At 58.8% G+C, this 27,733-nt stretch overlaps 3 protein-coding genes across 5 annotated transcripts; 1 reads left to right on the top strand and 2 right to left on the bottom strand.

Annotated features, from left to right (window-relative positions):
• Positions 1 to 70: 70 nt before the first annotated feature.
• On the bottom strand, positions 71 to 8,869 carry ANKRD24 (ankyrin repeat domain 24). Its single transcript, XM_062596104.1, has 22 exons — positions 8,810 to 8,869; positions 7,593 to 7,723; positions 7,356 to 7,444; positions 6,863 to 6,927; positions 6,480 to 6,537; positions 6,332 to 6,402; positions 6,002 to 6,108; positions 5,735 to 5,922; positions 5,075 to 5,103; positions 4,768 to 4,860; positions 3,977 to 4,081; positions 3,779 to 3,823; positions 3,520 to 3,618; positions 3,357 to 3,429; positions 3,069 to 3,190; positions 2,837 to 2,987; positions 2,385 to 2,662; positions 2,031 to 2,345; positions 1,563 to 1,958; positions 808 to 945; positions 611 to 689; positions 71 to 403 (listed from the first exon to the last, which is right to left on the bottom strand). Exons 1-22 carry the CDS (start codon positions 8,846 to 8,848, stop codon positions 324 to 326), a joined length of 2,751 nt encoding a protein of 916 aa, XP_062452088.1. The 5' UTR covers positions 8,849 to 8,869; the 3' UTR covers positions 71 to 323.
• Positions 8,870 to 11,098: 2,229 nt separating this feature from the next.
• On the top strand, positions 11,099 to 19,497 carry SIRT6 (sirtuin 6). 3 transcript variants are annotated; one of them, XM_062596419.1, is made up of 8 exons: positions 11,099 to 11,248; positions 13,019 to 13,051; positions 13,528 to 13,710; positions 16,200 to 16,259; positions 16,870 to 16,965; positions 17,939 to 18,019; positions 18,358 to 18,481; positions 19,026 to 19,497. In XM_062596419.1, the coding sequence occupies exons 1-8, from the start codon at positions 11,196 to 11,198 to the stop codon at positions 19,356 to 19,358; spliced, it is 963 nt and encodes a 320-aa protein (XP_062452403.1). In that variant the 5' UTR covers positions 11,099 to 11,195; the 3' UTR covers positions 19,359 to 19,497. The 3 variants fall into 3 exon arrangements, with proteins under 3 accessions (XP_062452403.1, XP_062452400.1, XP_062452402.1); XM_062596416.1 differs by having other exon boundaries at positions 13,019 to 13,146; XM_062596418.1 differs by lacking the exon at positions 16,870 to 16,965 and having other exon boundaries at positions 13,019 to 13,146.
• A 1,113-nt stretch (positions 19,498 to 20,610) lies between these two features.
• CREB3L3 (cAMP responsive element binding protein 3 like 3) lies at positions 20,611 to 27,280 on the bottom strand. Its single transcript, XM_062596599.1, has 11 exons — positions 27,205 to 27,280; positions 25,432 to 25,491; positions 23,768 to 23,892; positions 23,366 to 23,621; positions 22,904 to 23,019; positions 22,386 to 22,517; positions 22,160 to 22,266; positions 21,872 to 21,940; positions 21,629 to 21,713; positions 21,014 to 21,110; positions 20,611 to 20,939 (listed from the first exon to the last, which is right to left on the bottom strand). The coding sequence occupies exons 1-11, from the start codon at positions 27,278 to 27,280 to the stop codon at positions 20,611 to 20,613; spliced, it is 1,452 nt and encodes a 483-aa protein (XP_062452583.1).
• Between the last annotated feature and the right edge of the window lie 453 nt (positions 27,281 to 27,733).

The raw sequence follows: 27,733 nt of genomic DNA, 5'->3' as shown, positions 1-27,733 counted from the left end.
ACCCATGACCTGATGCCAGTTGTCCCCATCCCTGTCTTCGTCCCCCTGCAGGGATGAGCTGCCCCACTGGTGTGAGTATAAATACTTTATTACTGCTGTGCTGAGGTGCGCAGAGTCACAGGGACATCACCACAGTGTCCCGGACCCCGGTGCCAGCTACGGGGCCAGGTGAGCATGGGGGATGCATGTGGCCAGTGGGTGCCTGTCAGCAACACGGAAGTGAAGGGGCAGCGTGGCCATGGAGGGTAAAGCATGGCCTGGTCCCCGGCTGGTGCTGCTGGCTGTGTTCTCGGCCCCCGTGGTGCTGGCTGAATGGCCAGAGTTCATCTGCCCTGTTCCTGTAGCTGCTGCATCTTCAGGATCTGGCACAGGAGCCTCTGCACGTCTTCATCCATGTGGCCCTAGGGGCACAGGGGACATCACAGGGGACAGAGGAAGGGACAGCGGAGGTGACAGCGGCCTCCTTGAGCCTGGTCTGAGTACAGCCGGTTCAGCAGTCCCCGAATCCAACCCCTTGCTGCTGCCCCATGCAAGTGGGCACTGATATGCCAGCCTGATGTGCCCCCAGCCAGCACCCTGGTCCCCACAGCTGTGTCCCCAGTCCCCTAAGGTGGCAGCCTCACCTGCACTGCATAGAGCAGGTGGCTCCGGTACAGTGTGACCACCTTGCTGTGCCGTGTCTCCATCTCCTGTGAGCCAGGAAGAGCAAGCAGGGTCAACCGCAGGGCTGGGGGCTTGTGGGACCCCCAGCCCCCTTGTGCAGGCACCGGTGCCCCCCAGATTCACCATCCCCCCACCAATACCCACCGCCAGCTGCGTCTCCAGTGTCTGGATCCTGGCCTGGAGCGTGGCAGTGTCGGGAGGCAGCTGTGGGGCACCTCGGGGCTCGGGGAGGGCGTTCAAAGCCTCCTTCAGCTTAAAGACCTCTTTGGAGAGCTCAGTGATCTGGCAGTGCAAAGGAGTTACAGGGGTCCAGGGACCCTCCTAGCTCCCTCTCCACCCTGGCATCTCCTTGCTACGTGAGGGGTTGCCGGGTGAGTGCGCGTGGCCATGCCCACAACCTCCTTGCTGGGACAGGGGCAGAGCAGGGGATTTCCCACCCCTTGGCCTTCCCCCAGCTTTTGCTCTTGGAGAGGAAAAGGGGAAATGGCAGGAGAGCAGCATGCACGTACACCTTGGGGGGGCCAGGCATGTGTCTGCATGCATTTGCATGTATGTGTGCACATGCGTGTTGCATGTGTGGGAGCATGTCTGCGTATGTATGTGTGCACTTGCACATACCTGAAAGTGTTTGCATGTGTGTATGCACGCGTGTGGCTGTGTGTGCATGTGTGTTTATGCATGTTTGCGCATTGTGACACACATGCATACATGCATGTGCATGCATGTAAGCATATGCATGCGCATGTGCATGCTTTTCTGTGCCTGCATACATGCATGTGCATGTGTTGCTCTCCCCTGAGACCCAGCAAACTCAGGTCACACAAGCTGCACCCTGACCAGCAATTCCCCTCTTCCCCGGGGCCTCACAGATCCCCCGCTGGCCCTGCGCATCCCCTTACCTTCCTGTCCTTGTCCCTGACCAGCCGGCTCGAGTCCTCGACACGGCCGTGGAGGTCCTGGAGGCGCCGCGCCTCAGCCCGCGCTTCCTCCAGCTGCTTGTGCGCAGCAGCCAGGCGCTCCTCAGCCGCCTGCTTCTCGCTCTTCATGAAGAGCGCCTGGCGCTGCACCCTGAACACCTCCTCACACGTCTTCTCATGCCGCCGCATCAGGTCGCTCAGGCGCTGCGCCAGCGCTGCCACCTCGGCCCGCAGCCCAGCCTGCATCGCCTCGTGCTCGCCTCGCGGCACCGCCGCCTCCTGGGCCTTCACCAGCTCGGCCTCCAGCCGGGTGGCCTCGCGCCCCTTGGCCTCTGCCTCGGCCTCCAGCCGGGCCGCCCGCTCCCGCAGCGCCTGCGTCTGTTCCTCCAGCGCCGCCGTGGCCCGAGCGCGTTCGTCCTGCGCCAGCTGGCCCTCGGCCTCTGCCAGAGCCCGCCTCAGCCGTGACAGGGCCTCCTCGTGCTCCTGGCGGGCCACGGGTCGGGCGGCCAGTTGCTCCCGCAGAGCATCCAGCTCAGCCTCCTTGCAGCTCAGCACGTCCCGCAGCCGCCCCAGCTGGGCCATCACCTCACTGTGCTGCCGTGTCAGCTCCACCAGTCGCTGCTCCAGCACCCCAGCCTCTGGCTCCGGACCGCCTGCTGCCTGCCAGTCCCACGTCTTGGCCTCCAGGCTGCGGCGCAGGGACTCTGCTGCTGCCTCTGCCCGGCCACAGCGCTCCAGCAAGGCTGCCTTCTCCCGTGAGGCCTCCTCCAGGGACGCTCTCAGTGAGGCTGTGGTCTCCTCAGCCTCAGAGCTGGCCCGGGGCCCCCCAGCCGCCTCACGTGCTTCCAGCCGGCTTTGCAGCTCCCTCACCCGCTGCTCCCGCTTTTCCAGGGCCTCCCTGGCCTGCTGCAGTGCAGTCTTTGCCACCGCCAGCTCAGTGCCAGTGCCCTCGGCGGGCTCCCCCACCAAGAGGATGCCCAGCTGCATCTGCTCCCGCAGCGCCTGCACCTCAGCCAGGGCTGCCTCGTACTTGCCCTGGGTCTGGGCTAGCTGCTCAGTGAGCTGCTCCACGGCACTTCTCTCTCCAGTCACAATGCTCGCCTCTGCCGGCCCTGCAACTTGGTCTCGCACCGGAGTCACTTCCCCGGGGACACTGTCTTTCTTCAGGGCTTCCTGCAAGGCGTGGATCTGCCCCTCATACTCAGCCTTCAGCTGCTCGTATGCCTCGGCCGACACAGCCTTGCCGTTGGGCTGACCACCTTCCAGAGCCTGCAAGGCAGCCTGCGCCTTGACGTGCTGCTCCTTCAGCTGCTCCAGTTCGCACTTGAGGGAGTCGTAGAGGCTGACAGGCACAAAGTCCCTCGAGGCAGACAAGTCGCTCTCGTCCCTCTCGTAGTTCTCCAGGATCTGCCAAGGGGAGAGCGAGGCAATCCAAGGATGAGCGGGGAGGCAGGTGGGATGGCCAGAGAGATGGGCTGGGTGAGGTACCTGTATTTTCTCCCTCAGCTCCTTGTTCTGCATGGTGAGGGACTGCACTTGCCCCTGCAGCGTGGCCAGCAGCTCCTCGGTCGAGGGACTCAGCGTCTTCTTGGAGAGCAGTAGCTCTGCCCCTGGAAGGACACAGAGAACATGTGGTGCTGTGCCCACCCCATGTCCCCACGTGGCAGCCACCCTCCCTGGGGAGATCCCCCCATGAAATGTCACCTCCCCAGAGAATGCCCAGCCCCAGAGGGTGCCTGTCCTTGTGGAGAACTCAGGGGGCAAGCACAGCCCTACCTGGGAACTCGAGCAGCTCTCCCTCTTCGTCCTGCAGTGTCTCGATGTCGTAGCTCGTGTTCTCCTTCTCATTCTAGGCACAGAGTGATGGGCATCAGCACGCTGCGCCCCCTGGGCCCTGGGCTGGCTCCCTCCCCAGCCTGCCAGCACTGCCCACTCCCACCTCCAGCGAGGACAAGCGGCTTCGTAGAGCCTCCACTTCCTTGCCCAGACGCTCCTTCTCACCATCCCGTGCTGCCAGCCGCTGCTCCAGCTCATGGATCTGCAGGGGAGAACAGAGGCACGTGGACCCCTTTGCACTGACCCAGCACCCCAGAGGGGTGCCAGATGCCAATGCTGGCAAAATCCAGCCAGGATAGCAACTCCTCAGAGAGCTGTGGCCACCCATTTTCTCCTTGCGAGGCACTGCCCACTGGGCTCACCTGCTTCTCCATGAAGCGAATGGAGCCCTCGTCCAGCTCTGCCTGCTAACAAGGACATGGAGAGCCAATGGAGAGGGTTAAACACTGTCCACATCCCTCCCATCTCCTCCATCCCTGAGGACTTGGAGGCATCTGTCCCATGATGCCAGTTGAGGTTTTGCCCCAAGGAACCCCATGGACCACGAGATTTGCCGGTACCTCCCGTCTCTGCTTCTCCTGTTGCTCCAAGCCCCTGATCTTCTGCAAGAATTGGGCCCGTTCCTGCCGCAGCCTCACAATCTCCTCATAGGCGTCCCTGTCCTCCTGCGGGCGAGCGGCAGTCAGGCTCTGAGGCACAGAGAGGCTCCTTCCCTACCACAGCCCTGCTCCCAGCCATCCTCACCGTGTGGGCCAGAATAGGCTGAGCGCAGCCCAGCTTGGTGGCAGCCATCTGGGCGCCGCATCCTGCCAAGGGTGAGCCATGCTCTGGGGTGTGCAGGGCACTCTTCGACACCAGAGAGAAAAGGAAAGGCTCCAGCGGGCTCCGGCCCCCCAACACAGGCACAGAGCCCTGGGCCCAGCCCTGCCCACAGTGGCAGCACACAGCTCCCCGCCATGCTGGCGAAGGGTGTTTGGGGGGCATGAGGTGGGTGGAAATGGGCTGATGCTCAGTGCTCTGTAGGGAGCAGGGGCACAGCAAACAGCAGGGGGTGACATCCAGCCTTGCTGTTGCTTCATGCCTCAATTTCCCCTCTCTGCAAGGAAGGCTCTGGGACCTCCTTGGGGCTGGGACTCATCCACTGAGGTGCAGTCCAAGGATATGGATGAAGCCTCCATGGGATCTGAACCCAGTTGGGAAATGTCTCCACCACACAGAGCGAAACCTCACAAAGCCCCGGGGTGGACAAAGTGTGGCACCCAGAGGAGTTACCCCAACTGGTCACTGGCCCATCTGAGACTGCAGTTTGGCTGCCCTGTGCCAGCCATGCTGGAGGAATCCCATCTCTAACCTGGCTCAGGGTGCCTGGGGGTGGCAGGGGGGCTTTCCTCTTCCTTGGGGTGCTGCTCTTCTCCCTGCCTGAGGACTGGCTGGGCGAAGATGTCTGCAGAGAAACCAAGGCAGAGGGGGTGTCACATCCACACGCATTTCTCTGTTTCTTAACCCATTACCACCCCTGAGAGCCCCAGGGATATCCAAGCTCTAATCCTCTCCACATCAACAGGGCAGGAAGCCTGAGGGAGAGGGCCTGGGTTACCAGAAGACACTACGGCCCAGCAGCCAGGCCAGCCTCGAAGAGAGGCCAGGCAGGGCCTTACCTGGGAGGTCTGCTCAGCCAACTCCTCTTCTGTGGGGTGAAAAGGGAAGAAACGGGGAGGTTAGAGGCTCCCAGGGGTGGGCACGGCAGGTATACCCCTGCATGGGAGCAGGGGCACTGCTGAAGGTGCTCACACAGAGATACACACTCACAGGGACACGTGCATATATGTGCACACATGGGGATGCACATGTGTGGGCATACCTGGAGAACATGCAGACACAGGGAGGTACATACACATATGCGATTGCAGGGATGCACACCCACGTGCAGACACAGGGAAACACACACGTGTGTGCGCACGCAGACACACGTACAAACACATCTACTCATTTCTTGATACGCACATGCTTGCTTATACCCCCATGCTTGCAAAGACATATGCGAATATGCGTGTCCAAGTGCATTAAGGCACTGGGATAGGCAGATCAGCACCACTTCCTAGCTCTCAGCTGGTGGCAGCATGGGTGAAAGCCCCTCAAGCACAGTGGGAAAGGGGACATGTGTCCCCCCAGCCCTGCTCAGGGCTGGCCATACTCTGCCAGCCATGGACAAGACCTCGTTGGTGGCATCTGCCCTAAAGCACCATGCAAGATGAAAACACACCCGTGGGGCAGTCCCTCAAGGATGGGGAGCACCTGGGCTGCTGCAGCCATCTTACCACTGGCCCAGGACTGGCGCTGGGCAGCCTCCTGCAGGAAGTGCTGGATGAGAGCATTGCCTGTGGCCAGGCTGTAGTGAGCTGCATCGTGGCCTGTGGAGTCAACCACGGTCACCCGGGCACCCGCGTTGACAAGCACCTCCACAGTCTCCACGCTGCCATTCTCACAGGCCAGCATCAAGGCTGTTCTGAAGAGAGTGGTGAGGGGAGAGATGAGGGGTCTGGTACCCTTCATCGGTCTCCCATCCGCATCATGGGAAGACTCACCTTCCTTGCAGATCTCGGCTGTTCACAGTCGCTCCACGGTGCAGCAGGTATCGGCACAGCTCCGAGTGGCTCATCTTGGCGGCAAGGATCAGTGGCGTGAAGCCATCCTGAGCCAGGACAGAGTGTTTTCACAGCAGCACCCCAGAGACCCCAGGTATCACCAGCCATTAGCTACTGCATTGCACTCCACATGTGGCTGCATTTCAGAGGCAGCCCCAGCCTGGCCCTTGGCTGCTCTACACAGCAGCATCCCCTGGCCTGGTGGAGCTTAATCACTGTAGGAGGATGCAATCCTCAGACAACAGCAGATGCCGAGCAGAGAGATCTCACCTTGTCCTTGACGTTCAAGGGAGCCTTGAAATCACAGAGGATCTCCAAGCATGAGATGCAGCCGCTGACAGCTGGGGAGAAGGACAGAGACTGAGTACTGCCTTCTACGGGGACACAGGCAGGATGCGCTGGCACCGTCTCCACTCACCTGCATGGTGCAGTGCTGTCCGGCCGCTGCTGTCAGCCACGTCAACAGGGCAGGAAGCCTGAGGGAGAGGGCCTGGGTTACCAGAAGACAGAGGACGGCCGGTCAGACTGCCCAAGGGACCAGGACCGTGAGGCGCTCTGGGCTCCTTGGTGGTGGCAGAGTATCACCATCAGCACCAAACCACACAGCATTGGGCAGAGCCGGGCACTGCTGTGCCAACCAATGCCATCATGGAGGAATGGGAGTGGAGCCACCTTGGGGATACAGGGAGGACAAGGCAGGATGCGCCTGGCTGTGCCCCTGGATTGAGGGGCTGAGCCAGGCATGGCACAGGGCATGGCACCTTCCCACCCTCATGGCACCATGCACCGAGGCCCCATTACCTGCAGCAACTTGCTCACGCATTGCGGATGGCCGTGCTTGGATGCCAAGTGCAGGGCAGTGTAACCTGGGGAGAGAGACAGAGAGATGGGGTAGAGTCAGATGAATGGGGCAGTGGCAGACGGACAAGCTGGGGGACAGACAGACAGGCACGCAGGTGGTCATTCACAACGCTGTGTTCCTGGGAGCCCTGAGGAGGATTGCTGGGTGGCTTGGGGCACCAGGAGAGCCCCGCGCAGGGCTGGGGCTAAGCAGGGATGAGGTACCCCTGGGAACAGCATGGACTAGTGCTCGAGTCCCTGTTGGTGACTGAGATCCCCCCAGGACATTGATTTACAGCTTCTGTGGTCCTCACCTCCATCCCCATGGCCTCAGCATCTGCTGGTGGGGTGAGAAGGATTGGAAAGTGCCAGGGATCCCGTGCAGTCTATGGCATTAGCCAGGGAGGCAAAAGCAGGGTTTGGTGAAGGTGGGCACACATGGCCGTGCCCTCACCTGAGCTGTCCTTGGTCATGGTGTCCACGCCGTGGGCCAGCATGGCTTCGAGGCAGTCCACATTCCCCCGCATGGCAGCCAAGTGGAACCTGCAGCGAGGCACACAGCCATCAGTCCCATGTCCCCAAATCCTGGTGAGCCCCGAGGAGAACTGCTGGGTAGCTCGAGGCACCAGATGAACCCAGCACCCTGTGTTGGGGCAGACACAGAAACATGGGGACACAAGGCAGCACTCACGCAGATTTTCCCTCTGAGTCCAACTTGGTGGCAACCAGGCCCTTGCGGACAAGCAGTGATGTCACTCTCCCAGCATCATTATAGTCCACAGCTTGCAGGAGCTTCTCATCATTCTTAGTCCAGTCCTGGCTCTGCAATGAAGCAGAGATGAGGTGGTGACGGGTGTTCGGTCCCCAGAAGCAGGTGGGATGCTGGGCTGAGCTAGTATCCCCATCATCCCCATCCCCACTCTCTCTTCCCCATCCTCATGCCTCAAGGTGGCCACCTCCAAGCCAATCCCTTTGTCAGGTGCCGTCTGACCTCTATATAAGGAGAGTTTAGCTGATGGGACAGAGGTCCCCTTCAGCCTCACAGTTTGCAGCCCAGGATTTTACAGAGCTGTCCTAGTTTCACTGTGGATAGGCTGGGCTTCGACTGGCCGGGATTTGGGAATGGCTGCTCCATCACTCCTGCCTTGAGGCTTCCTCCTGCCACTCCACTGCCCTCGCTGCTAAACACAGCCAGCACCCGCAGATGCCTGAGCCCCAATCCTGCCCAGGTTCTCCTTGTTGGCTGTGCACCTGGCCCCAGCCCCATGGCCACCCTACTTTGCTGCCAACTGGGGATGGGGCCAGCCAGGGGTGGGGCAGCCCTGGCTCACTGTACATAGCTAGGCAGTGAAAGCAAGTCTTTGGGGTATCCCCAGCCCCCAGCATTTTGTGGGACACAAGGACACCCTGCTCAGGATGATGGCTGGATGGGGGCCAGAGGAGTGACCTGCAGCAGGACAAGACGGGGCTGGGACGAGCGTGGGAAGCCCCAGGTTCACACCACAGCCTGTGACCGCAAACCAGAGCCGGGCTGCAGCCAGGGGAAGCAGGAAATGGATGTGTCCTTTTAGAGCTGTTCGCATCCTGCCCAGTGCCAGCCTGGTGCCCGGCACCTGGCACAGGGTCTATGCCACAACTCCCTCCCTGGTCACCCTGCAGCCCCCCTGACCCTGCAAGGTTGAAGGACCATGTGCTAGGGCAGGAAATAAACCAGTCTCCTGGGCTTACTGGACAAACTAGGAGCGTGGTGCCCCCCCCTTGTCATGCAAGAACAAAGCAGCTCAGAGAGAATGCAGCTGAGTCCCAGGGATGGGGATGAAAGGGGCCTGGGGCAGGTGGGGTGGGGGGTGACACAGCCCTCCGCGAGCAGGGGAACCGAAAGGGACCAGGGATGGGGCAGGGACGTACCGCAAAGGAGGCAGTGGCACAGAGGCAGATCTGCTTCATGGTGTCGAGGAGGAGGCGGCGGGCGGCCATGCATCCCTCACCCCCCGCCTGGGCGAGGGCAAGCCGGGGTGGCCGCAGACCCCAGCTGGCTCCAGCACCACCACCCAGGCAGGGGGCCGGGTCCTGCCGCAGTGGGAGCCAGGACCCGCCTCCCTCCATCCCTCCGGTCCCTCCTTCCTTCCCTCCCACCCTCCTCATCATCGGGAGCTCCAGACATCCCTGCATCCCTGTGGATGGAGCGAGGATCACAGCAGGGTTGAGCACTGCCAGATGCTCGTCCCAGTTAGACAGGGAGAGACTGGGGGGAGGTGGAATCAGCTCCCCCAGGGTGAGGCAGTGTGCACCCCCAAATCAAGGATGGGAGCATCCTCCTGTCACCCAGACCCTGCCCTCAAAGGAGGAGGACAAAAGACCCCATCATCCTGCCCTGGGTGGGGCACAGATCCTACCTTCCCCCCTCTGAGGGGGGCAGCACCCCTGGATGTATCCCAAGGAGTTGGAGACCCCCTTCAAGGAAGGATCTCCAGAATGCAAATTGCCCCCAAGCATCTGTCCCTGGGTATCCAGCTGCAGCTGCTCGGCGCTGCGCAAACTTGGGGGGGAAACGCTGGTCCCAATCAAAGAGAGAGCAGTGCCAAGGCAGGCTGTGGCCTCAACATGCCAGGAAATGGCTAATCTTGGGGAAAGAAGGGGTATAACCCTCGCTGGGGGAGAGCAGAGCTGAGGGGAAGGATCCCCAGACAGCAGCAGTCAGAGGGGAGGGGGCTCTGGGGCCTGCTCAGCCCCCCCCCCACTCCCACAGTGCCCATGGGAGCTGGGCACATGGGGAAACCGAGGCACAGAGCATCCCCAAGCAGGCCAGCTCCCTAGACCCCATGGTGGGGGCCACACTTACAGCTTTAACTTGCACACACACACACACACAAAAAAAAAAAAAAAAAAAAAAAGGAGCTGAAACACAACCACTTCCCCCCGACATCTCCGTGGGCACTGGGGATGGCACCGTCACCCCTGGCAGGGTGTCAGCCACCGTCTGCGCTGCCCAGTCCATCTGCAGAGGACAGCGGGTGCCCCGCGCTGCCATGCATGGCCCCACAGCGCGGTGCTGAATAATTGACGAGTATCGACATCACCAAGGTGGGAACCCGATCGGCAGCTCTGGCAGCTCTCCCGGCTGCCTTGCGCCCCGCGCCAGCACCCGGGACCCACCGCCCTCTCCCCAACACTGTTTTCCCCTCCTGTGCCCCAGCGCCCGTCAGGGACCCCATCCTGCCTCAGGGCCCACGGGCACAGCATCGCGGGCAGCCACCCACAGCCCATGACAGGTCCCCATGACCCCGAGGACCACACTCACGTCCGACTTCTTGAACTTGGCCTTGAGGCTCTTCATGGTGGCTCAGCTGTCATGCCTAGACAAGGGAGACCACAGCACGCTGAGGGCTGGGGTCCCTGTCACCACCTGGGGACGGGCACATCCCTGAGGCCTCGCTTCCCCCCACAGGGACGCACCATCACCTCCCAAACCCGCCTCCCACCTGTGGACCCCCACATGCTAGGGGTGCCCGTGTCCAGGTCCGGGTCCCCCACCACCGCCACATCCCACCCGTGCCTGCTTGCTCCCCACAGACCCTTCCTCACGTCGCGGCTGCCCCGGGCCAAGCTGCCCCGATGTTTCCTCACCAGTCAGCCAGTTCTGGGGGGGACCCAGGTGTCACGGGGGAGTTGGGTTACGGCCGCCGCCGGCTCCGGTTACACCTGCCTGCGTCAAGCAGGGCGAAGCCTTGCAGGGCCCCCCCCCCCCCCAGGCCTGTTCAGGGTGTCCCGGAGGGCAATGGCCTCCCCATTCACTACCCACGGGGTGATGTGGGGCAGCCCCCCAAAAGCGCCTGGTGAAGCACCTCCTGCCTGGGAGGGCAGCAAGAACTGTGGCACAGTCAAAGGCAGACGGGACCTGGGAGATGGCTGCAGCCCTGGGTCACCAGGACCAGCCCCCATCCCTCTCTGGAGGCAAGCGACAGTGTGGGGCAGCACAGTGTGGGGCAGGGCACTGCGGGGCAGGGCTGTGCTCAAGCCTGGAACCCCCTGCCCAGGGCCTGTGTCTGCGGAGGGGAGAAAAGGCCTGAGCAGGGGAAGGGCAAGGGAAGAGCAGGTAGCTGCCCTCTCTTCCAGGCACCAATATGGCGGCGACGCCCTCGTCTTCTCCGCCCTCACCGCCCTGCCTCGCGCATGCGCACTGCGCTCAGCGGCTTCGTTGCGCGCTTCCGCCGTTCCTCGGGGATTGACAACAATGAAAACTTTATTGGTGCAGGGCGGGCGGCGCGGCGGGGCCGGACTATGGCGGTGAACTATGCGGCTGGGCTCTCGCCGTACTCGGACAAGGGCAAGTGCGGCCTCCCCGAGGTGAGCGAGGCACCGCGGGGCCTGCTGCCGGCCCGCCGGCTCCCCCTGGCAACCGGCGCCCCGATTCCCCGCTATCGCGGCTGGAGCCTCCCAGAGTCCCTCTGGTGTCCTCCGGCGGCGACCCCCGGGCCAGCCGGGAGCCCTGTCCTTCCACCCTCCTCCAGCTTCACAGACCCCTCTGTGTCACCCCTTCAGGCCCAGCCCCGCGGACCCCCCCCGCCCTGTGCCCAGGCCCAGCCCCACAGACCCCCCCCGCCTTGTGCCCAGGCCCAGCCCCCCGGACCCCCCCCCCCGCCGGCCTTGTGCCCAGGCCCAGCCCCACGGAGTCCCCCCCCCCGCCGGCCTTGTGCCCAGGCCCAGCCCCACGGACCCCCCCCCCCGCCGGCCTTGTGCCCAGGCTCAGCCCCACGGACCCCCCCCCCCCCCGCCGGCCTTGTGCCCAGGCCCAGCCCCACGGACCCCCCCCCCCGCCGGCCTTGTGCCCAGGCCCAGCCCCACGGATTCCCCCCCCCCCCCCGCCGGCCTTGTGCCCAGGCCCAGCCCCACGGACCGCCCACCCCCCCGCCTTGTGCCCAGGCCCAGCCCCCCGCACCTCCTCCCCGGCCTTGTGCCCAGGTCCAGCCCCACGGACCCCCCTCCCACGCCGGCCTTGTGCCCAGGCCCAGCCCCACGGATCCCCCCCCACCTTGTGCCCAGGTCCAGCCCCATGGACCCCCTTTTTGCCCACAGGCCCAGCCCTGTGGCTCTCCTTCATGTCTGCCCCCCACAAGCCCTATGGCCACCCTTTGTGTCCCCTAGCAGGGATTGTGCCTCACCTCATGTACTCTCCCCACACACACCCAGTAGGGCCCCAATTTGTGTTTCTCCCTGCCCCCTCCCCATGTCAGCAGGGACTCCCCCAGTCCCACAGCCCTGCCCTTATGCCTTTCCCTACTCCCAAACCAGGTCTATGATCGGCCCTTTGTGTCCCCCAGCAGGGACCCAAGCTCTGGTGCCCTCTTGGGTCCCCCCTTTTTTCAGAGCAGGCTGTTGCTGCTGAGGGGCCCATCCTAGATGCTGCTGGGGGAATCCTAACCTTGTGCCCCAGCAGGGCACAGCAATACCCAAGAAACTCTGGGGGAACAGGAATGCACAGAGACCTATCCTGAGCCTGCCTTGGAGCACAGGAATGGGACATGTAGGGACTAGTCCTTCTCAGCGCATGTCCTCAGCAGACCAGGTTGGAGGAGCATCTTGTAGGAATGAAATTCAGTGTCCTTAACTGTTGCCCATGCTAGAAAGCAGGATGATCCCACAGCTACAGCGGCTCTAGCTCTTCCAGCTAGGTGGCCTCCCTTTTCTTCCCCTGTGGCTCGTGGCCCTGAGCCCAGTCCTGCCTGCGGAGCCCATGGCTCTGCCAAGGAACGGTGCTGAGGATCAGAGCATCTAGGCTGGCCTCAGGGTCACTCCCTTCATCTGCTGCTCCACAGTGCCCTTGAGCCAAGATGCTTCTCTGGGTATCAGGTACCCATTGGCAAGAGCAATAAACTCCCTCTTCTGAATAAGGTGTTTTAAGCCCCTGTGCTGTGTAGGGACTTTATACAATGCTGTTTCTCTCCAGTCAAATGCTTTTATCATTAAGCAATGTGAAATCTTGTTTCCCACCTACAGTTTTCATTGTGAATAAGAAAGAATAGTTTATTGGGTCTGTATGTCTGCTGGGCAGATGTGTAGCACCTCCATTCCCCCACAGTGTTTTTTTTGTTTGTTTGTTTTGGTTTTTTTCCCCAGATTTTTGACCCTCCAGAGGAGCTGGAGAGGAAGGTACGTGAACTGGCAGACTTGATAAGGAGTTCCTCAAACGTGGTTTTTCACACGGGGGCTGGAATCAGTACTGCCTCGGGGATTCCCGACTTCAGGTAAGGACAATGAGAAAGGGAGTGGAACAGCAGGTGAGAGGTGGAAGGAGTAGCACCTTTTCCTGGGCCTTTGCACTTCTCATAAAGCTCTAGACTGTACTCCCTGCCATCCCGTCCTACCTGCAGCAGGACCTGGTCCTGCATCCAGCCATCACCTAGGAGAAACTACCCTTTTGCTCTTGCAAGTTGCTCTTTGACATTAAGCTGTACCTGCAGAAGCCCTGTGTGTGTTCTTCTTGCATCAAGGACGGAAATCTCTGGTAACGGGTGACTTTCATTTAGCACAGTCTTGCCATTGCTGTGTTGATAGAGCTCGTGATGCATTTTACAAGCATCTTCTTAGATTCTGTGATCATAACATTTCTGTCCCCTCTACCACAGGGGGCCGAATGGTGTCTGGACTATGGAGGAGAAGGGGCTCTCTCCCAAATTCGACACCACCTTTGAGAATGCTAAGCCCTCCAAGACTCACATGGCGCTGCTGGGGCTGCAGAGAGTCGGCATCCTGAAGTTCCTGGTCAGCCAGAACGTGGACGGCCTTCATGTCCGTTCAGGATTCCCACGGTACTGCTTCTCCCACCCTGCGTCTGGGTCCTCTGTGCCTGTCCCAGCATCAGCCATGGTTGCATGGCTGCTCTTGCTACTTGATTAGCGTGGTTATGCAGGCAAACGTTTGCCAATGCCCCTAACAAAATGAGCCAGCTAATTTTCTCTTGATGTTGGGGCTTGAATGCCTTGCTTCCAAGAAATATGTGGCTTAGAAGCTGTCTGCCCACTGATACAGAGAGGGGAAACCAGAATGCATTGATGAGTGAAGGGGATGTAAAACAGAATTCAGAGAAGAGAGGTTATAGCAATAAACTGGAGGGTTAATGAAATGAAATCAGTCTCAGGTGATGCTCTTTAGAAGTTCACCCAGCCAGGCACCAAGGGTGCTCACAAGCAGAACAGGCAGACAGTGCTGTAGCATCTTACTGCCTGTCAGCTGAGCTGCAGCAGCTGACTGAGCAGCCAAGATGCATTACACAGCTGCCTGGGGATCGTAGCCTGTCCCACTGCGGAGGGGAACATCAGCTTCATGTAGGGCATGTACTTCTGGCAGCGAAGGATAGAGGCAGGCCTCAGGGCTGCAGTCTAGACACAAGATCCTCTCCACTGCCTCTGCTCCCTGGCAGCAGCACCCATCAAGATGAGGGTGAATTCACAGGAAAGCAGACAGGAGCATCTGAAACTGCTCCAGCTGCTCACAGAGACTTCTATCTCCCTGTTCTACCAGTACTGCCTTTTGTGCTATTTTAAACTGAGTTTCTTGAGAGAAAATTATTAAAGGCAGTGCTGCCCCAGTGATGCAGCCCTGCCTGGGTCCAAGATAGCCTTAAAAGGTACTTTGTCTCTAAATAAGTTTGCCAGATTCCTCGGGAAGGACGGCAGGGCAAGGAGATTCCCCCAGTTAAAACTGATCTGACTTACCAGCCATGGTCTCCAGTTTCCTCACCAGCTGCGGTGGGGTCAGGGATCCAGCACAGTGGCGTTCCCACTGCTGGGAGCTGTGACGTGCAGGAGCCAAGGGTACGAGATCTCTGCTTCCTGCGTGGGTGGAGACTGAAGTGCATTTAGCTGCACAGCAGCCATTTCAAAGATGTCCTCAGAGGAACCCACTTTTCCATTAGCACCAGCTGTAACAGACTCTTCTCCCTTCAAGAAACTTCAGCCCACAGTAAAACCCATTTCCAGCACTTAAGACCAGTGAGTGATTGTCTTGTGAGCCAAACTGCTTGGAGCTACCTGGAAGGGAAGGGGAGAGAGCAGCTCAATTCAAGTAAGAAAATGAAACGAAGGGAGTTCGAATGAGAATGAGGAGTATGAATGAGACCTTGGAGAAGACTCATCTCACAGGTGACTTCAGCCAGCGCTGGCCAAGCACAGAGCTGCCTCAAGGAGATATTTTTCATTGTTCTTTAGCCCCGAGTTATGCTTCCTGCTCCTAACACCACACTTGCCTTTTCAAATTGAACAACCATAATACAAAGAATAGGAAAAAATAATGAGACCAGAACTGAACTGTGCCCCCATCAGCCTAGTACCACTAGGCTTGCACTCTGGTTTAGCACAAGCTCTTCTGCCCAAACAAAGCATGTACTTAAGTAATTGCTGCTGAAATGGGGTCAAAGTGGTTCAGTGTTGTGGAAATCAAGTCAGTCCTGTTTCCATTCACCCTGGAGGAGGTTCTTGGTCATCCTGGGACTCACAAGAAAAGCACGGCCTTGTTTTCTGCTAGCTTCAGCACTTTGAGGCTGGTGCTGAGCATGAGAGGAGTTTTGGTCAAAACAAGCAGTGTCCTTCCTATAGTAAAGGGCTCTACTGGAAGGGCTGGATCTCATGAGAGCAGTGAAGGTGCTTTGCAGGGTGTTTGGCAGCTCTCGTGGATGACAACTGCTCTTGCCAAGCTGGTGGATTGAGTAAATGGCCAAGGACTAGAACCACGCAAGAACAGAGAGAGAAATATTGTGTGCTGGGGAAAGCAAAAGCCCAGGTTATTACTGGTCGTGAACAAGACTTGAGCCTGGAGTCAGAACAGAACAGTCAGAATAGACCTGGTGCTGTGGCTGGAAGCATTTAAAGTGAGAAAGCCAGAATATGCTGTCCCTCCCGTTGATCCAGATCATGGTTGTAGAATAGTGCCTCTCATGGTAGAAATGAAACTGTATGCAGATGGCCTCTCCTCAAGGGCCTGCTGGGCCCTCGGTCGTTTTCTGGGTCTCACCTTTGCTATGTCAAGGTGTTTTGTATCTGGAAAGGAGGGAGATAAATTCCAATAATTTGAAGATTCCATTAGCAAGTGGGTTAAAGTAGTGTGTTTTCCCTCAGTGCAGGATCCCAGCCACCTCACATCTCCTGGCATTGTAGTCCAGCAGAGCTGGCAACTGGGGAGGCCCTTGAGGTGCAGACACTGATGTTCCCCACAGCCCCAGAGGAGAAGGGTTTAGGCAGCTTCCCCTGGCATTTCCAGCTCCCCCCCCTTCCCTGGCTTACCTCTGTCATTTCTTCCACAGGGACAAGTTGGCCGAGCTGCACGGGAATATGTTTGTGGAGGAGTGCATGAAATGTGGCAAGTACGTGAGCCCTAAGCCTGGAGCGGGGGCTTCGCTGCTCTCCCCAGGGAAGGCTGGAGACCTGCTTATGCCGCAGGCATGTCCGTCTGGCAGGGCTGTAATGCGGAGTACAGGGGTGGCGAGGGGGATGGTCACTGACAGGTCTGGCCTGTCTGAATCCTAAACCCCATCAGGTAGGGGGAAATGAGCATTTGGGGGGATCTCCATTGCCTGGGGGACACTTCTCAAATCTTGCTTGTCGTGGTGAGGCCGCCAACAGGGCTGCCTGCAGGAGGGCACCTGATAGAGAGAGGAGGAGGTTGCTACAAGCTAGGTTTTTCCATCCTGTTTCGTAGCAGACCTTTGTAGCTCTGGAATTGTTGGTCAGAGCTCCTTAATTGGGAAGTTGCCATAGGTAGAAATGAAGGTCCAAATTGGCACAGGACTGAGAGATCAAACTCTCATCCTTAGTGTTTCTGAGTCATTGCCTGTTCTGCCTAGTCCGGGGTGTTCACGGTGTGAGCTGTGCCAGGCAAGGCTGTTTCACAGCTGTGCCACCTCACCACGTGTGGCTGCCGTGAACCGCTCTGTATCTTTGGCCTGAATGGCATCGACTCTCTTGTGCGCACAGGCAGTACGTGCGGGACACGGTCGTGGGCAGCATGGGGCTGAAGCTGACGGGCAGGTTGTGCAGCGTCACCAAAGCCCGAGGGCTGCGGGCCTGCAGGTATGTCTCCACTGGGGCGGTTTCGCAAGGGGGTCTGCTGGCCAGAGGTTCCCCTGGGGACATGCTCTGGTGGCCCAGCAGGCCTGCAGTGCCTGGCTGCAGGCTGAGCACCCAGGCAGGGAGGAGCAAGTGATTCTGGTGCTCAGACTTCACTTTGCAGGGTTGGTCCCACAGTCCCTCCAGTTCAGGTGAATAAGCAGCAGCTGTAAGGGAGATCTTCGAAGGCCCAGGTAGGAGGCTAGTGCCTGAGTCTAAGTAGTCTCAACTACTAGCCACGCAGCCTCCTCTTGGGCATCTTGCCTTGTTAATGCCTGAGCATGTCCTCATGCCAGAGAATGCTCTGCTGTAGGATTACAACCTTAGACGCCCCTTCCCCTGCAGCAGGATACAGCCACTACTCTGCCCTGCTGTCACTTACCTTCAGTAGGGAAATGTAGATAGTATTTCCAGCTCTGCTGCTCCAAAGATGGCCGTGTCTAGCATGATCTGGCATCTAGCTGCACTCTGTGTGCCCCTTGCATGCTTCTGCACCCAGGCTGATCAGGACAGGGGCTCAGCTCAGCTGGTTTTCCTTCTTTCTCTGCATCCAGGCTGGCTGCAGTGTCAGTGTGGCAGAGCCAGGGACACAGGCCGTGGGGCAGAGCTGTGCCGACCCACCTCTGCTGTTGGGTAGTTAGGGACACACCCTGTCTCTGAATTCGGCCAGTAAAACAGCTGGGGCTTTGGTGACTTCTGGTGGCATTATGGCACCAGCCACAAAATGCCTCTTGCAGGCAGATTCTGCATTTCCCTCGTCTGTGGGATTTTTATTGCCAGGACCTGTGGCTGGACTAGCTCACTCTTGTCCCTCTGCAGTACTGGGCCAAGGAGGGTGCGATAAGGGTCTGGGCTGCTGGAGCTGTCCCATCTCTCCCAGAGCAGCTCTGCTGCCTGTTCCCACCTGGCAGGGGTAACTGGTCTGTGTGTTTTCTAGAGGGAAGTTAAGAGACACCATTTTGGACTGGGAAGATTCCCTGCCTGAGCGCGACCTCACATTGGCGGATGAAGCCTGCAGGTACTGGGTTTGGGCCCTTATGATCGTTGCGGCAGCACGGGAGCAGCTGCTGACTCCTGTAGCTTGCAGATGCTCCTGGAAGGCTGCCCATGCTCCCTGCCCTCCGCCAGGACCACAGCGGCCCTCGTGCTGCCCCTGCCTGGTTCAGCATATTTTGTGCCTCACAGCTCTGACAGGGAGCAGTTTGGGGCTGTACCCCAGAAAAACTGCTACAAATTCTGGCCATGGCTTTGCTTTACTGGCTTTACTGGGTTCAAGCTAGGGCAGGGTGAGATAAACAGCCTGGAAACAGCCATATTTTTTTTCTCTGCCCTGCATATTTTGTCTTCTCTTTGTAGGAAAGCTGATCTCTCCGTCACGCTGGGGACATCTCTGCAGATCAAACCTAGTGGCAACCTTCCGCTGATCACAAAGAAGAGAGGAGGGAAGTTGGTCATAGTTAACCTACAGGCAACCAAGCACGTGAGTGAGGGCATCCTGGCCAGCCTGCTGCACTTGCAGCTGTTTGCTCTGTTCTGCCCCTTTCCCCTTGCTTTACTTGCTTCAGCCCCGGTGCGAGTCGGTCATTGCACCTCGCCCCCACTGGAGCAACCACCTGGAAGAGAGGGACCTCACTTAGCAAGCGAATGGGTTGGACTTCTGTAGTTGCAGGGATTAAACTTGCAACTCTGCTAGAAATGGAAGGTAAATTTTAAAAGTGGAATAAAAAACAGCCCCAAAGCTTGGTGTATCCTCTGTATCCCCTACCCTATCTGACTCTGATGTGGGCCTGTTTGCCCAGCTCTGCACCGGTGTCCCCGGTGTCTTCTGGGCTGTGTTTAAAGCCCTGTCTGCCTGCAGCGTAGTTGAGGAGTGGTGCCAGACAGTCCCGTGGTGTCAGGGTCTTGGCTCATATTCCTCTAGAGATGACATCTCAGGGACGGGAGTCCTGGACTCGATGTCCCCAGGCGCTCTCCAGGAGCAGACATTTGTCCCCTAATGCCACTCTTGCCCTTGCTTGCCCCAGGACAGACAGGCCGACCTGCGCATCCACGCCTATGTTGATGATGTCATGACAAAGCTGATGAAGCACCTGGGGCTGGAGGTGCCAGAGTGGACGGGGCCGGTGGTGGTGGAGAGTGCTGAACTCGTCAAATCCGAACAGCTCTTCAAATTCAACCTTGGGGCTCGGGGGCTGCTCAAAGAGGAGCCCGTCTCCCAGCGCAACGGCACAGCTGGAGTACACCCTGACCTTGCGACCACGCTTGCAGAGGACTGTGACAGCCTGAAGGAGCATCCCAGCCCAGACACAGGGCCAACAATGGCAAAGAAGATGAAGGTGGAGTCTCTGCTCACCTGACCCAGACTGTTTCCTGGCTGTCTAGACACTAGCCTGTGCCACTTTTCCTACCAACTTTTTTATACCCTTATATATTGTCCCATTTTTTTATGTAAATACTGAATACACTTGAATTGTGCGTGTCTGCAGCTGCATGTGCCATCCTGGTAAGGGTGATCCATGCCCTGCTTAAAATGAGCTGAGCAGGACCCTATTCCTTCTCTACAAAGAGATGGCAGTAGGGCCCAGCTGTGCCCTGGAGCCTCTGAGGGGCTAGAGAGCTGAGGCTGCCAGGGCAGGACCCGAACCTGAAGCAGTACAAGATTTGTTCAAGCACAGAGTGAGACATGGCCTGCAGGAGCATAGATCTGAGGGATTCCCTGCATCCGCTGTGCTCTGCACCAGTCTGGCCTTGTAGCTCTTCTTTGAGCCTCAGGCTCGTAAAGGTTTGTTCCTCCCCCTTTCTTGGGGGCTTTGGAGCACATTCCTACCTTGGGTGGAGGTGCACGCAGGGCTTGAACGCTTCTAGATGCAGCGGAGGCTGGTGTCCGCACTTGAGAACTAATTCCTTGCCCTGCCTTATTCTGGATGAAAGTAACCGTCCTCCTGCGTCATCTATCCCTTCTTTCCTTTTTCTAGCTCTTGAACTTGGGTTTGAGAAAGACCAAGGGAGAGACTCTGGTGTGGCCAGACCTCCATCATCATCCCAGAGAGTCAAATGGCTTAATGAAGGGCTTTCTCCAGATCCTGGCCCAGCGCTGAGAGCTGTGAGATGGTCCCTCTGCTCTTCCCCTCCCCTGGGCCTCTGGCAGTGTTCCCTGCTCGCCTCTGGGCAGAAGGGGGCCCTGGCCCTTGATTTCTTCCATTGCTCACCCTATACTCAGCTAAAGCAGTGTTTTGTTTTGTTTTTTTCCAAAATGCTTTTATTTAGAGACGAAAATGAAGCTTAAAAAAAGAACAAAACAAACAACTTGCAACATAAATGACCAACCAGCCCAGGGCCCCTTGGGTTCCCTTGTCCCCATCCTGGGGGACCTAGTGTCTCCCTACACCTTCTGCTGCCTGTGGAGATGAGAGTAACCTCTTCCCTCCCAGTAAGGCCAGTGGGAACCAGTTGCCCTTTCCCAGTTCACAGACACAAGCAAAGCCAAGTGGGTCCAGCCTCTGCCCATGCCTGGAGGGGGGATGCTAGTGGGGCCACCTGGAGGGCCTGTCCCATAGGGGATGGGGTGCTGAGCCACCCCACTGCATCACCCGCAGTCCTAGGTGCTGCTTAAAGCTCCTCAGCTGGCTCAAGCACTTTTGGCCCACCGTGGCTGTCCTTGGTCCAGGCAAGTGATGGTGCAACACCATCCTTCGGCATGATGCCGTCCCCATCACTGTGGCTCAGCACTGCTGGGACAAGCGACTGTGTGCCATTGCGGGGAGAGGCTCTGTCCAGGTGTGGGGCAAACATGTGGCTGCTAAAGACTTTGTGCAGGGTTTCAGGTGCTTCACCTGGGTGCTCAGGCCACAGTGGCTCTGTAGGCTTCTCATCTCCAGGCTGGGGCTGTGCATAAGCCACACGCGAGGCTGCTGCATTGTGCAGGGACCTGGAGAAAACTGTGCACAAAGCAGGGTCAGGGCCCATTCTGGCACCCTGTGTGCTCACCCATCACCCTTCTGGCCTTCCTCACCTCGCACTGGCCCGAAATCGCTGTCTGGTTCGGCCTTGCTGGAGGCAAATGGGCTGACGGAGGGGAAGACAATGAGTGCGAAGGAGAGCAGCAGGACCTGGGAACAGAAGGGGATGTCACCGTGTGGAGGGGGGGGATTAGACTCTGGGACATAGCTTGCAGCAGAGCCGAGATTGCATCCTCCCTGCTCATGTGCCTCCACCAGCATACCTCCATACATCCTTTCCTCTGTCCATCCATCTTCATGCGCCTTCAGCCTAGCACATCTCCATCCCTCTTTCATCCATCCATGCTTATGTACCTCTATTCCTCCATGCTATTACACCCCCTACCCCTTTTTCCATTCACCCATTCATCCTTGGAGCACCTATCCCTCCCTCCTATCACACCTTCATCCTTTCTTCCATCCATCTGTACTTACATGCCTTTATCTACCTCTCCCTCCCTCCATGCACACTGCTGCCCACACATCTCCTATCCCCTCCTTCCCTTCCTCCTTCACTCCCTCCAAGCAGAGTGGCCACAGAGAGGGCGTTGGGACCTGAGGGGAACCTGGGGGAGTTGAGGCTGAGGAATTTGGAGGTCCATGGCTGAGGAAGTGAGGGATAAACACACCACAATGCAGGTGCCTGTCTGTGCTGCCTTGTTGGTCGACTGCACCACAAGGGCCTGGAGTTTCTTCAGCTGCTCCAGGAGGGACCTAGGGACATGGAGACTCCATTAGCACCCTGAGGTCCAGCTCGGCTGGGACCCTCTTCCAAGCCCCTCCTGTCCCAGGCAGAGCTTGTCCAGGAGGACAAGCCTATCCTTGTCCTCATGTCCCTGTCATGCCTCTCTTGTCCCCATTGGGGCACCTACGAGTTCTGCTTCTCCAGATGCAGGACCTTCCTCTGCAGCTCCTGGTTCTGGGCTGTGCATGCCGACATCCTGAGGGACAGGGAGAGGGGAACGCAATAAGGGGGGATGGCCCCAACCCCAGCACCCAGCACCACCCAGCACCACCCAGCTTGGGGCACTGCTGCCAGCTGGGCACCCCAGGCCGGGTGCACCCAGGGATGCATGCAGTAGGATGTGGGTGCAAGACTGAGAGATTGAGGTGTAGCTATCCCAGGAGCAGGGTGTGTTTGGGGATTTGGGGGGCCATACCGGCTCTCCAGCCCATCAATATACTCCTTCTTCTTCTTGCGGCTCTCTTGAGCTGACTGCTTGTTCCGGATCTTCCTCCGGATCTTCTTCAGAACCCGCTCCTCGTACTGGGAGAGATGGGGGTCAGGGTGGCCAAGGGGCACCCTGAGCCCACTGGCACCAGTGACACAGGGGAGCCCAGTGGCGGTGGTGCTGGCACCCTGCGCCTGGCTGCTGTGGGACCCACCTTGGTGAGGGGCAGCTGCGTGGGCAGGGACACCCCCTCCTTTGCCAGCAGCTTCTTCTCATCCTCCGTCAGCACCAGCTCCTGGCACTGCCCCTGGCTCTGCCGCAGCAGAGAACTGGAAACTGGCAGCTGCTGTGGGGCCACAGACAGGTGATGTCCCTGGGCTGTGGGGTCACCCTACACTCACTCTGAGGGACCATGAGGGTCATCAAGGCGCCAGGAGCAGCAGTGAAGCTGTGGTTAGGGATGGGACCATGGTCCAGGAGGGGACAGGTACAAGGACAGGGATTGGGATAGGGACGGAGATTAGACTACGGTTCAGGGATGAAGATAGGATCATGGTCAAGCAGGGAACAAGGACAGGGATGGGGATGGGACTGTGGTTTGGGAAGGGATAGGGTGGGAACAAGGATGGGGATGGGATCATGGTCAAGCAGGGACAGGGATAGGGACAGGGATGAGGATGGGACCATTGTTCAGGGAAGGCCAGAGATGGGAACACAGGGACAGAGACTCACAGGATCAGAGTTGCCTGAGAGCAGCAGGTCCTTGACGGTGAGGGTGCAGGATGTGGGCACAGGGGGCATGGGTGGGTTCTGGCTCTCCTCCAGGAAATAGCCAGGGTGCCACATGTCTGAGCAAGGGAAGAGTGGATGCCATCAGCAGCACTGTGTCTTGTGCCCCCCCCATCCCGTCTCTGGTGCAGGACCCCTGGCCAGCTCCTCTAGTCCTCCTCCATTAACCCCAGTCTGCCCCATTCCTCACAGTTCCTCAGCTTTCCCCAGTAGCCCACACCTGACAGTTCTCCCCAGTCTCCTCAGTACCCTCCAGTTCCCTCAGCTACCCCACCTACCCTAGTACTCTTGAGTGTCCTCAGCTCCCCTGTCCCCTGAGCTCCCCCAGTGCCCACAGTCCACCTCAGTGCCAGAGTCCACCCCAATGCCCCCCAGTCACCAGACTGGTCTCTCCCCACAGCTCACCTAGGTCAATGGAGACCTCAGGGCGTGGGGCCCCAGGCACCTCCAGCAGTGGCAGGGGCTGGCAGGGGTCAGGATAGGGGTAGGTGACCTCGCCAGGCCCTCCGTTGCAGCACCCCAGGGGGCTGTCGAGCTGGTCAGAGGGGGGGTCCTCAGAGACCCCACTGTCGCTGGCAGCTGGTGACCAGCTGGGAGAATCCGATGCTGAGTCCCCAGAGCCCAGGATGGAGCTAAGGAAGTCGTCACTGTCCTGGGTACGCTGCATGGACAGGAGCACCCATCACCATGGGGAGCTCGTCCCCACAAGGAGCTGCCCTGCCAGGCTGGCCCCGTGCACCTCCCCAGCTCTCATGCAAGCGCTGGTGCCGCTGGCTCTCATGTGAGGCAGGGTGCAGCAGGACTCACCATGTCTCCTTGCCAGGAGCCCATGGGCATCCGCAGCTCCATGCTGTGGAGGATCCCATCCTCACGATCGAAGAGGAGGTCCAGTAGGTCGAGGCTGTTGAGGCCACCCATGCCGGAGGCCATGGCTGAGAGGCAGCAGGGTCAGACTAGCTTGGGTCGCTGGGCCCATTTCCCCTGCAGGGTTGTTGTCCCCCAGCCCCGTGGTCACTGCTGGCCTCTGCCCTTGGGGCCCAGCCACACCCCCAAAATCACATGGCTCCAGGGCTAGGGTGCCCGAAGACACCCCGAATCATGGGGAGGGCACAGGGCTGGTACAAGGGACGTGTGTGAGACTATGGAGAGACTATGGGGTCTTCCACGTGTGTGCATAGTTATGATTGTGGACACATGTGGAGGACCATGTGGATGTGCATGTAGGTGTCCGTGCATACGCATAACCATGCTGACATGTGTGTGTGTGTGTGTGTGTGTGGACATGTGCATTTGTGCATATATGCAAGCGCATGACCATGTGGACATGCGTGCACATGTGGGTATGCACATGGCCATGCAGCTGTGTGTGTGTGCATATCTGGACACACATACTCATGTGCCAGCCCTTGTATTTGTGCTTTTGTGAGCACGTCTGGGCAAGCCCGGGTCTCCGCACATGCATGTTTGGTAAGCAGAGCACACATGTGACTACGCACATGTGCAGGCTATGTGCATGCACAGACTCAGGAAGCCAGGGGTGGCTCTGCTGAGGCTGGGTTCTCCCCTCTGCCCCTTTCCAGTGTGTGAAAAGTCCCAATTACTGTATTTTTTTCCCTTAAAAGAACTGTGAGGCCAAGGATGACCCTCCCCACGGGCACACTCTCCTTGGACCTCCCCAGTGCAGGAAGATGAGGAGCACCCAGGTCTGGACACCCACTCAGCTTCCTCAGCAGACCCATCCGCCACATACGACATGCTCAGGTGCTTAGAAAGATCAGGTTAATCATTTTGGATGGCCAAGGGGGTGGGGGTGGGACTGCTACTGTTGGCTGGCCCCACGGAGGGGGCTCAGCCCTGGTCTATCAAGAGCATGCCAGTTATCAGAAACCGTTTGATACCTTAGACTCAACCAGCTGGCCAATGGACTAGGTGACCAAACAGCTGATCAACTCACTGGCTGACCAACCAGTTGAGCAACTAGCCAATCAGCCAACCAGTTGGCAAACAGACCAACTGGCCAGCTGGTTGACCAACCACTCAGCTGTTCAACCAGCCAAATCAACCAACTGACTAATCAACCGAGCAACCAACAGACCAAGCGGCCAACCAGCTGGACAAACAATTGATTGACTGACTGACTGACTAACCAACTGACCAATCAACCAACTTGTTGACCAACTGACTGACCAACTGACTAGCCGACCAACTGACTGCCACCAGTCACCCAACTGATCATCAAATCACCACCCAACCACTCGACCCACCACCCCTCTGACCCTCCCAGCCTATCAACCACCCACCCAAGAGCCCTTAATGCCTAGTTTAGGGACATAATGTTTGGCCAGCCACCACCAGGTTGGGTTTCATCATTCCCTGTCTCTCTTGCTCTGTCCTGCTGGCAAGCCCCATTGGCCCCATCCTGATAGAGGGGCTCGAGTGCCCAGTAGTGGGTGCTGGCAGCCAAGACCTACCTGTGCTAGATCCCAGTCCTAGCAGAGCAAGGTCCGTGGCTTCGTCTCGTCCTTCAAACCCTTTCAGCACACAGAGGGAACAGGGTGGATGCTGAAGCCAGCCTCCTCCTCCTCCTCCTCCGCGATGCCCTGATCCAAGTGGCAAAGTTTAAACTCCAACCACACAGAAATAGCATCAAGGATTGCAAAATCGCCTGGGCCCTGATTGGGGATTGGCGCTGAGTGATGGCTGGGCTGCAGGGAAGGTCCCATGCTGCTCCGTAACTCATTAGCTAAATGTTTTTGTCTTCCTCTGCTAAGGGGGGGCAGGAGGGGCCAGGGCTGATGGGGCAAAGTCCTGGCTGCTGCGGCTGCCCATGAACTTTCACCCATTTTGCGGCTGATTTCCCTTTTTTTAGACCAGTGTATCAGCATTAATCACATTTTATAGGTGTTGAAAACAACATCCAGGGAAGGCATTAACTCAGACTCCGCTACTTATCTCATATTCCACACCAAACATTGGCCCCTTCTGGTCCCCGGGGCGAGGGCAAGGGCAGCTGGCCTAGATGTCTGTATGCTGTTGCCCACCCCCAGCACTGCCATCCCGTAAGGCCTAGCCCCTGCCCTCTGTGCCTCAGTTTTCTCGCAAAGGGTTGGAGCTTGTTGGCCACTGTTTTCTCCCCTTTCCCTCTGGTGAGGGTGTCAGCCCAGAGGCACATCAGCTGTGGCAACCTCTACGCCTTGAATCCAAACTTCAGTGGAGTGGGAAAAAAACAGAGGCCTGATGCCCTGAGGTGGCAACTGCACTCAGATAGCCCTGCTTTAGAGTTTTAATATCATGGCACATATTTATGTGGTCCTGGGCATCCTCCTTCCTCACCCAGACTGCATCCTCTTGGCCTCCAGACCATGCTTAGAAGCCACTAGAGCTCCTTCAGGCTGCAGGGCTCCCCCATTCCCTTGCTAGGCCAGGTGTTAAGAAGACTCACGACCTAATCCTGCTCTCTGCTGGCCAACAAACCTCCCCTCCACCCCCAAGATCCCTCTCCATGGGGAGAGGCACCCTTGGGGAAGGGAGAGCCATGGCCTGAATCAGGCCAGGTGGCGCAGTTGGGCCACAGTGCAAAGGGAAGAATTTGGTAGGGTAGGGAAGGATTTGCCAGGGAAGGGAAGGGTTTGGCCTCTCGCAGCTCCCCGTATGGAGGCCCAGCGGTGAGCCGGGAGCCCCAGTGAGTAAGAAAGCATGTGACTGAGACGCGGCAAGCGGGCAGCGAGGACAAGGCCACAGGCCCGGCGCCCGCTTGCTGCCTGCAGCCGTTATCTTGCTGCATGACGCCTTCTGATTAGGCACAGTGGCCCAATCCAGTGGGGTGCCTGGCGCCAGCTCAGCCGCAGGGGGGACCTCCAAGTGAGAAGTGCTCTGAGAGGGCAGAGGAGAGACAGCTCGTCCCCATGCCTGTCTCTGGGATTGGGGCATCGCAGCAGGTCCTGGAAGCCCAGGGCAGAGGTGCATGCAGTGGGCACCAAGTCGAGGGACTTTGCCCTCAGTAAGGAGGGAGAAGAGCTGGGTGAAATGGGGGACCGGTGGCGCTGGGAAGGGTGCTGGGAGCCGGGCCGGGCACAAGGCTGTGGCTTTGCCTCTCCGCCTACCCGCTCTGTTGGTGACACAACCACTCCCAGCCCCACCACCCGCATTTATTGCCCTGCTGCTGGAGACAGGAACCCCCTGGCACCCGAGCAAAGGGCGCGCGACTCACCCCAGAGCCACCAGCATCCTGGCCCTAGCACCACCCAACAGCCGTATATCCAACAGCCCCTCTTTGGCCTCCTGGGGCTGCAGCCAGGCAATGCCAGACAGCTCCTCCATGTCGGGCGGTGCAAGGGCGAGGCCATCCACGGAGCCACGGCTGCTAATCACCGCACTTTGTTAAGGCCCTTGAACGTTACCCTCGGCCTTTGCTCAGAGCGCAGGGCTTGGCGCGCGCAGGGCTGGGGAGAGCGGTAAATGGTGTGGCAGAAAGTGCAGGGAACGGGGGCACCGCACAGCCCATGGTGCCTCAGACGCCGGGCTGCAAGGCCTGCTGCTTGTTGGGGTTGTTAATGACTAAATGCCTGATTAATGCTCCTTCCCCCCCCCCCAACACATCAGAGCACTGTCACACACGGCCTCCCAGCTTCAGGCGAAACAGCCCGGTTCTCCCTGGCTCGGCTGGTTTTGTCTCCTTGGCTGCGGTGTCCGTCCCCACCGCCGTGGTCCAGCTGGAGCGCCCACCTGCCCCATTCTCCCACTCCCCATCCCTCCATCTCCCCTCACCCCTTC

The sequence above is a fragment of the Rhea pennata genome, chromosome 27, assembly GCF_028389875.1.
Source record: "Rhea pennata isolate bPtePen1 chromosome 27, bPtePen1.pri, whole genome shotgun sequence".
Classification (NCBI taxonomy): Eukaryota; Metazoa; Chordata; class Aves; order Rheiformes; family Rheidae; genus Rhea; species Rhea pennata.
Note: the sequence above shows the minus strand (reverse complement) of the source record. Positions and strands in the feature narration are given on the sequence as shown.

Bases quoted from the DNA above. Each gene is read 5' to 3' on its own strand.
- SIRT6 (XM_062596416.1), top strand. From the start codon at position 11,183: ATGGCGGTGAACTATGCGGCTGGGCTCTCGCCGTACTCGGACAAGGGC. The intron at 11,249-13,018 runs GTGAGCGAGGCA...TTTTTTCCCCAG, and splicing joins GCAAGTGCGGCCTCCCCGAG to ATTTTTGACCCTCCAGAGGA. The intron at 13,711-16,199 runs GTACTGCTTCTC...TTTCTTCCACAG, and splicing joins GTCCGTTCAGGATTCCCACG to GGACAAGTTGGCCGAGCTGC.
- ANKRD24 (XM_062596104.1), bottom strand. From the start codon at position 8,848: ATGAAGCAGATCTGCCTCTGTGCCACTGCCTCCTTTGCG. The intron at 6,538-6,862 runs GTAATGGGGCCT...CCTCTCCCTCAG, and splicing joins GCGTGAGCAAGTTGCTGCAG to GCTTCCTGCCCTGTTGACGT. The intron at 6,403-6,479 runs GTGAGTGGAGAC...CCTTCTCCCCAG, and splicing joins GACAGCACTGCACCATGCAG to CTGTCAGCGGCTGCATCTCA.
- CREB3L3 (XM_062596599.1), bottom strand. From the start codon at position 27,280: ATGGAGGAGCTGTCTGGCATTGCCTGGCTGCAGCCCCAGGAGGCCAAA. The intron at 23,622-23,767 runs GTGAGTCCTGCT...CTGTCCATGCAG, and splicing joins GCTCCTGGCAAGGAGACATG to CGTACCCAGGACAGTGACGA. The intron at 23,020-23,365 runs GTGAGCTGTGGG...TCCCTTGCTCAG, and splicing joins TGAGGTCTCCATTGACCTAG to ACATGTGGCACCCTGGCTAT.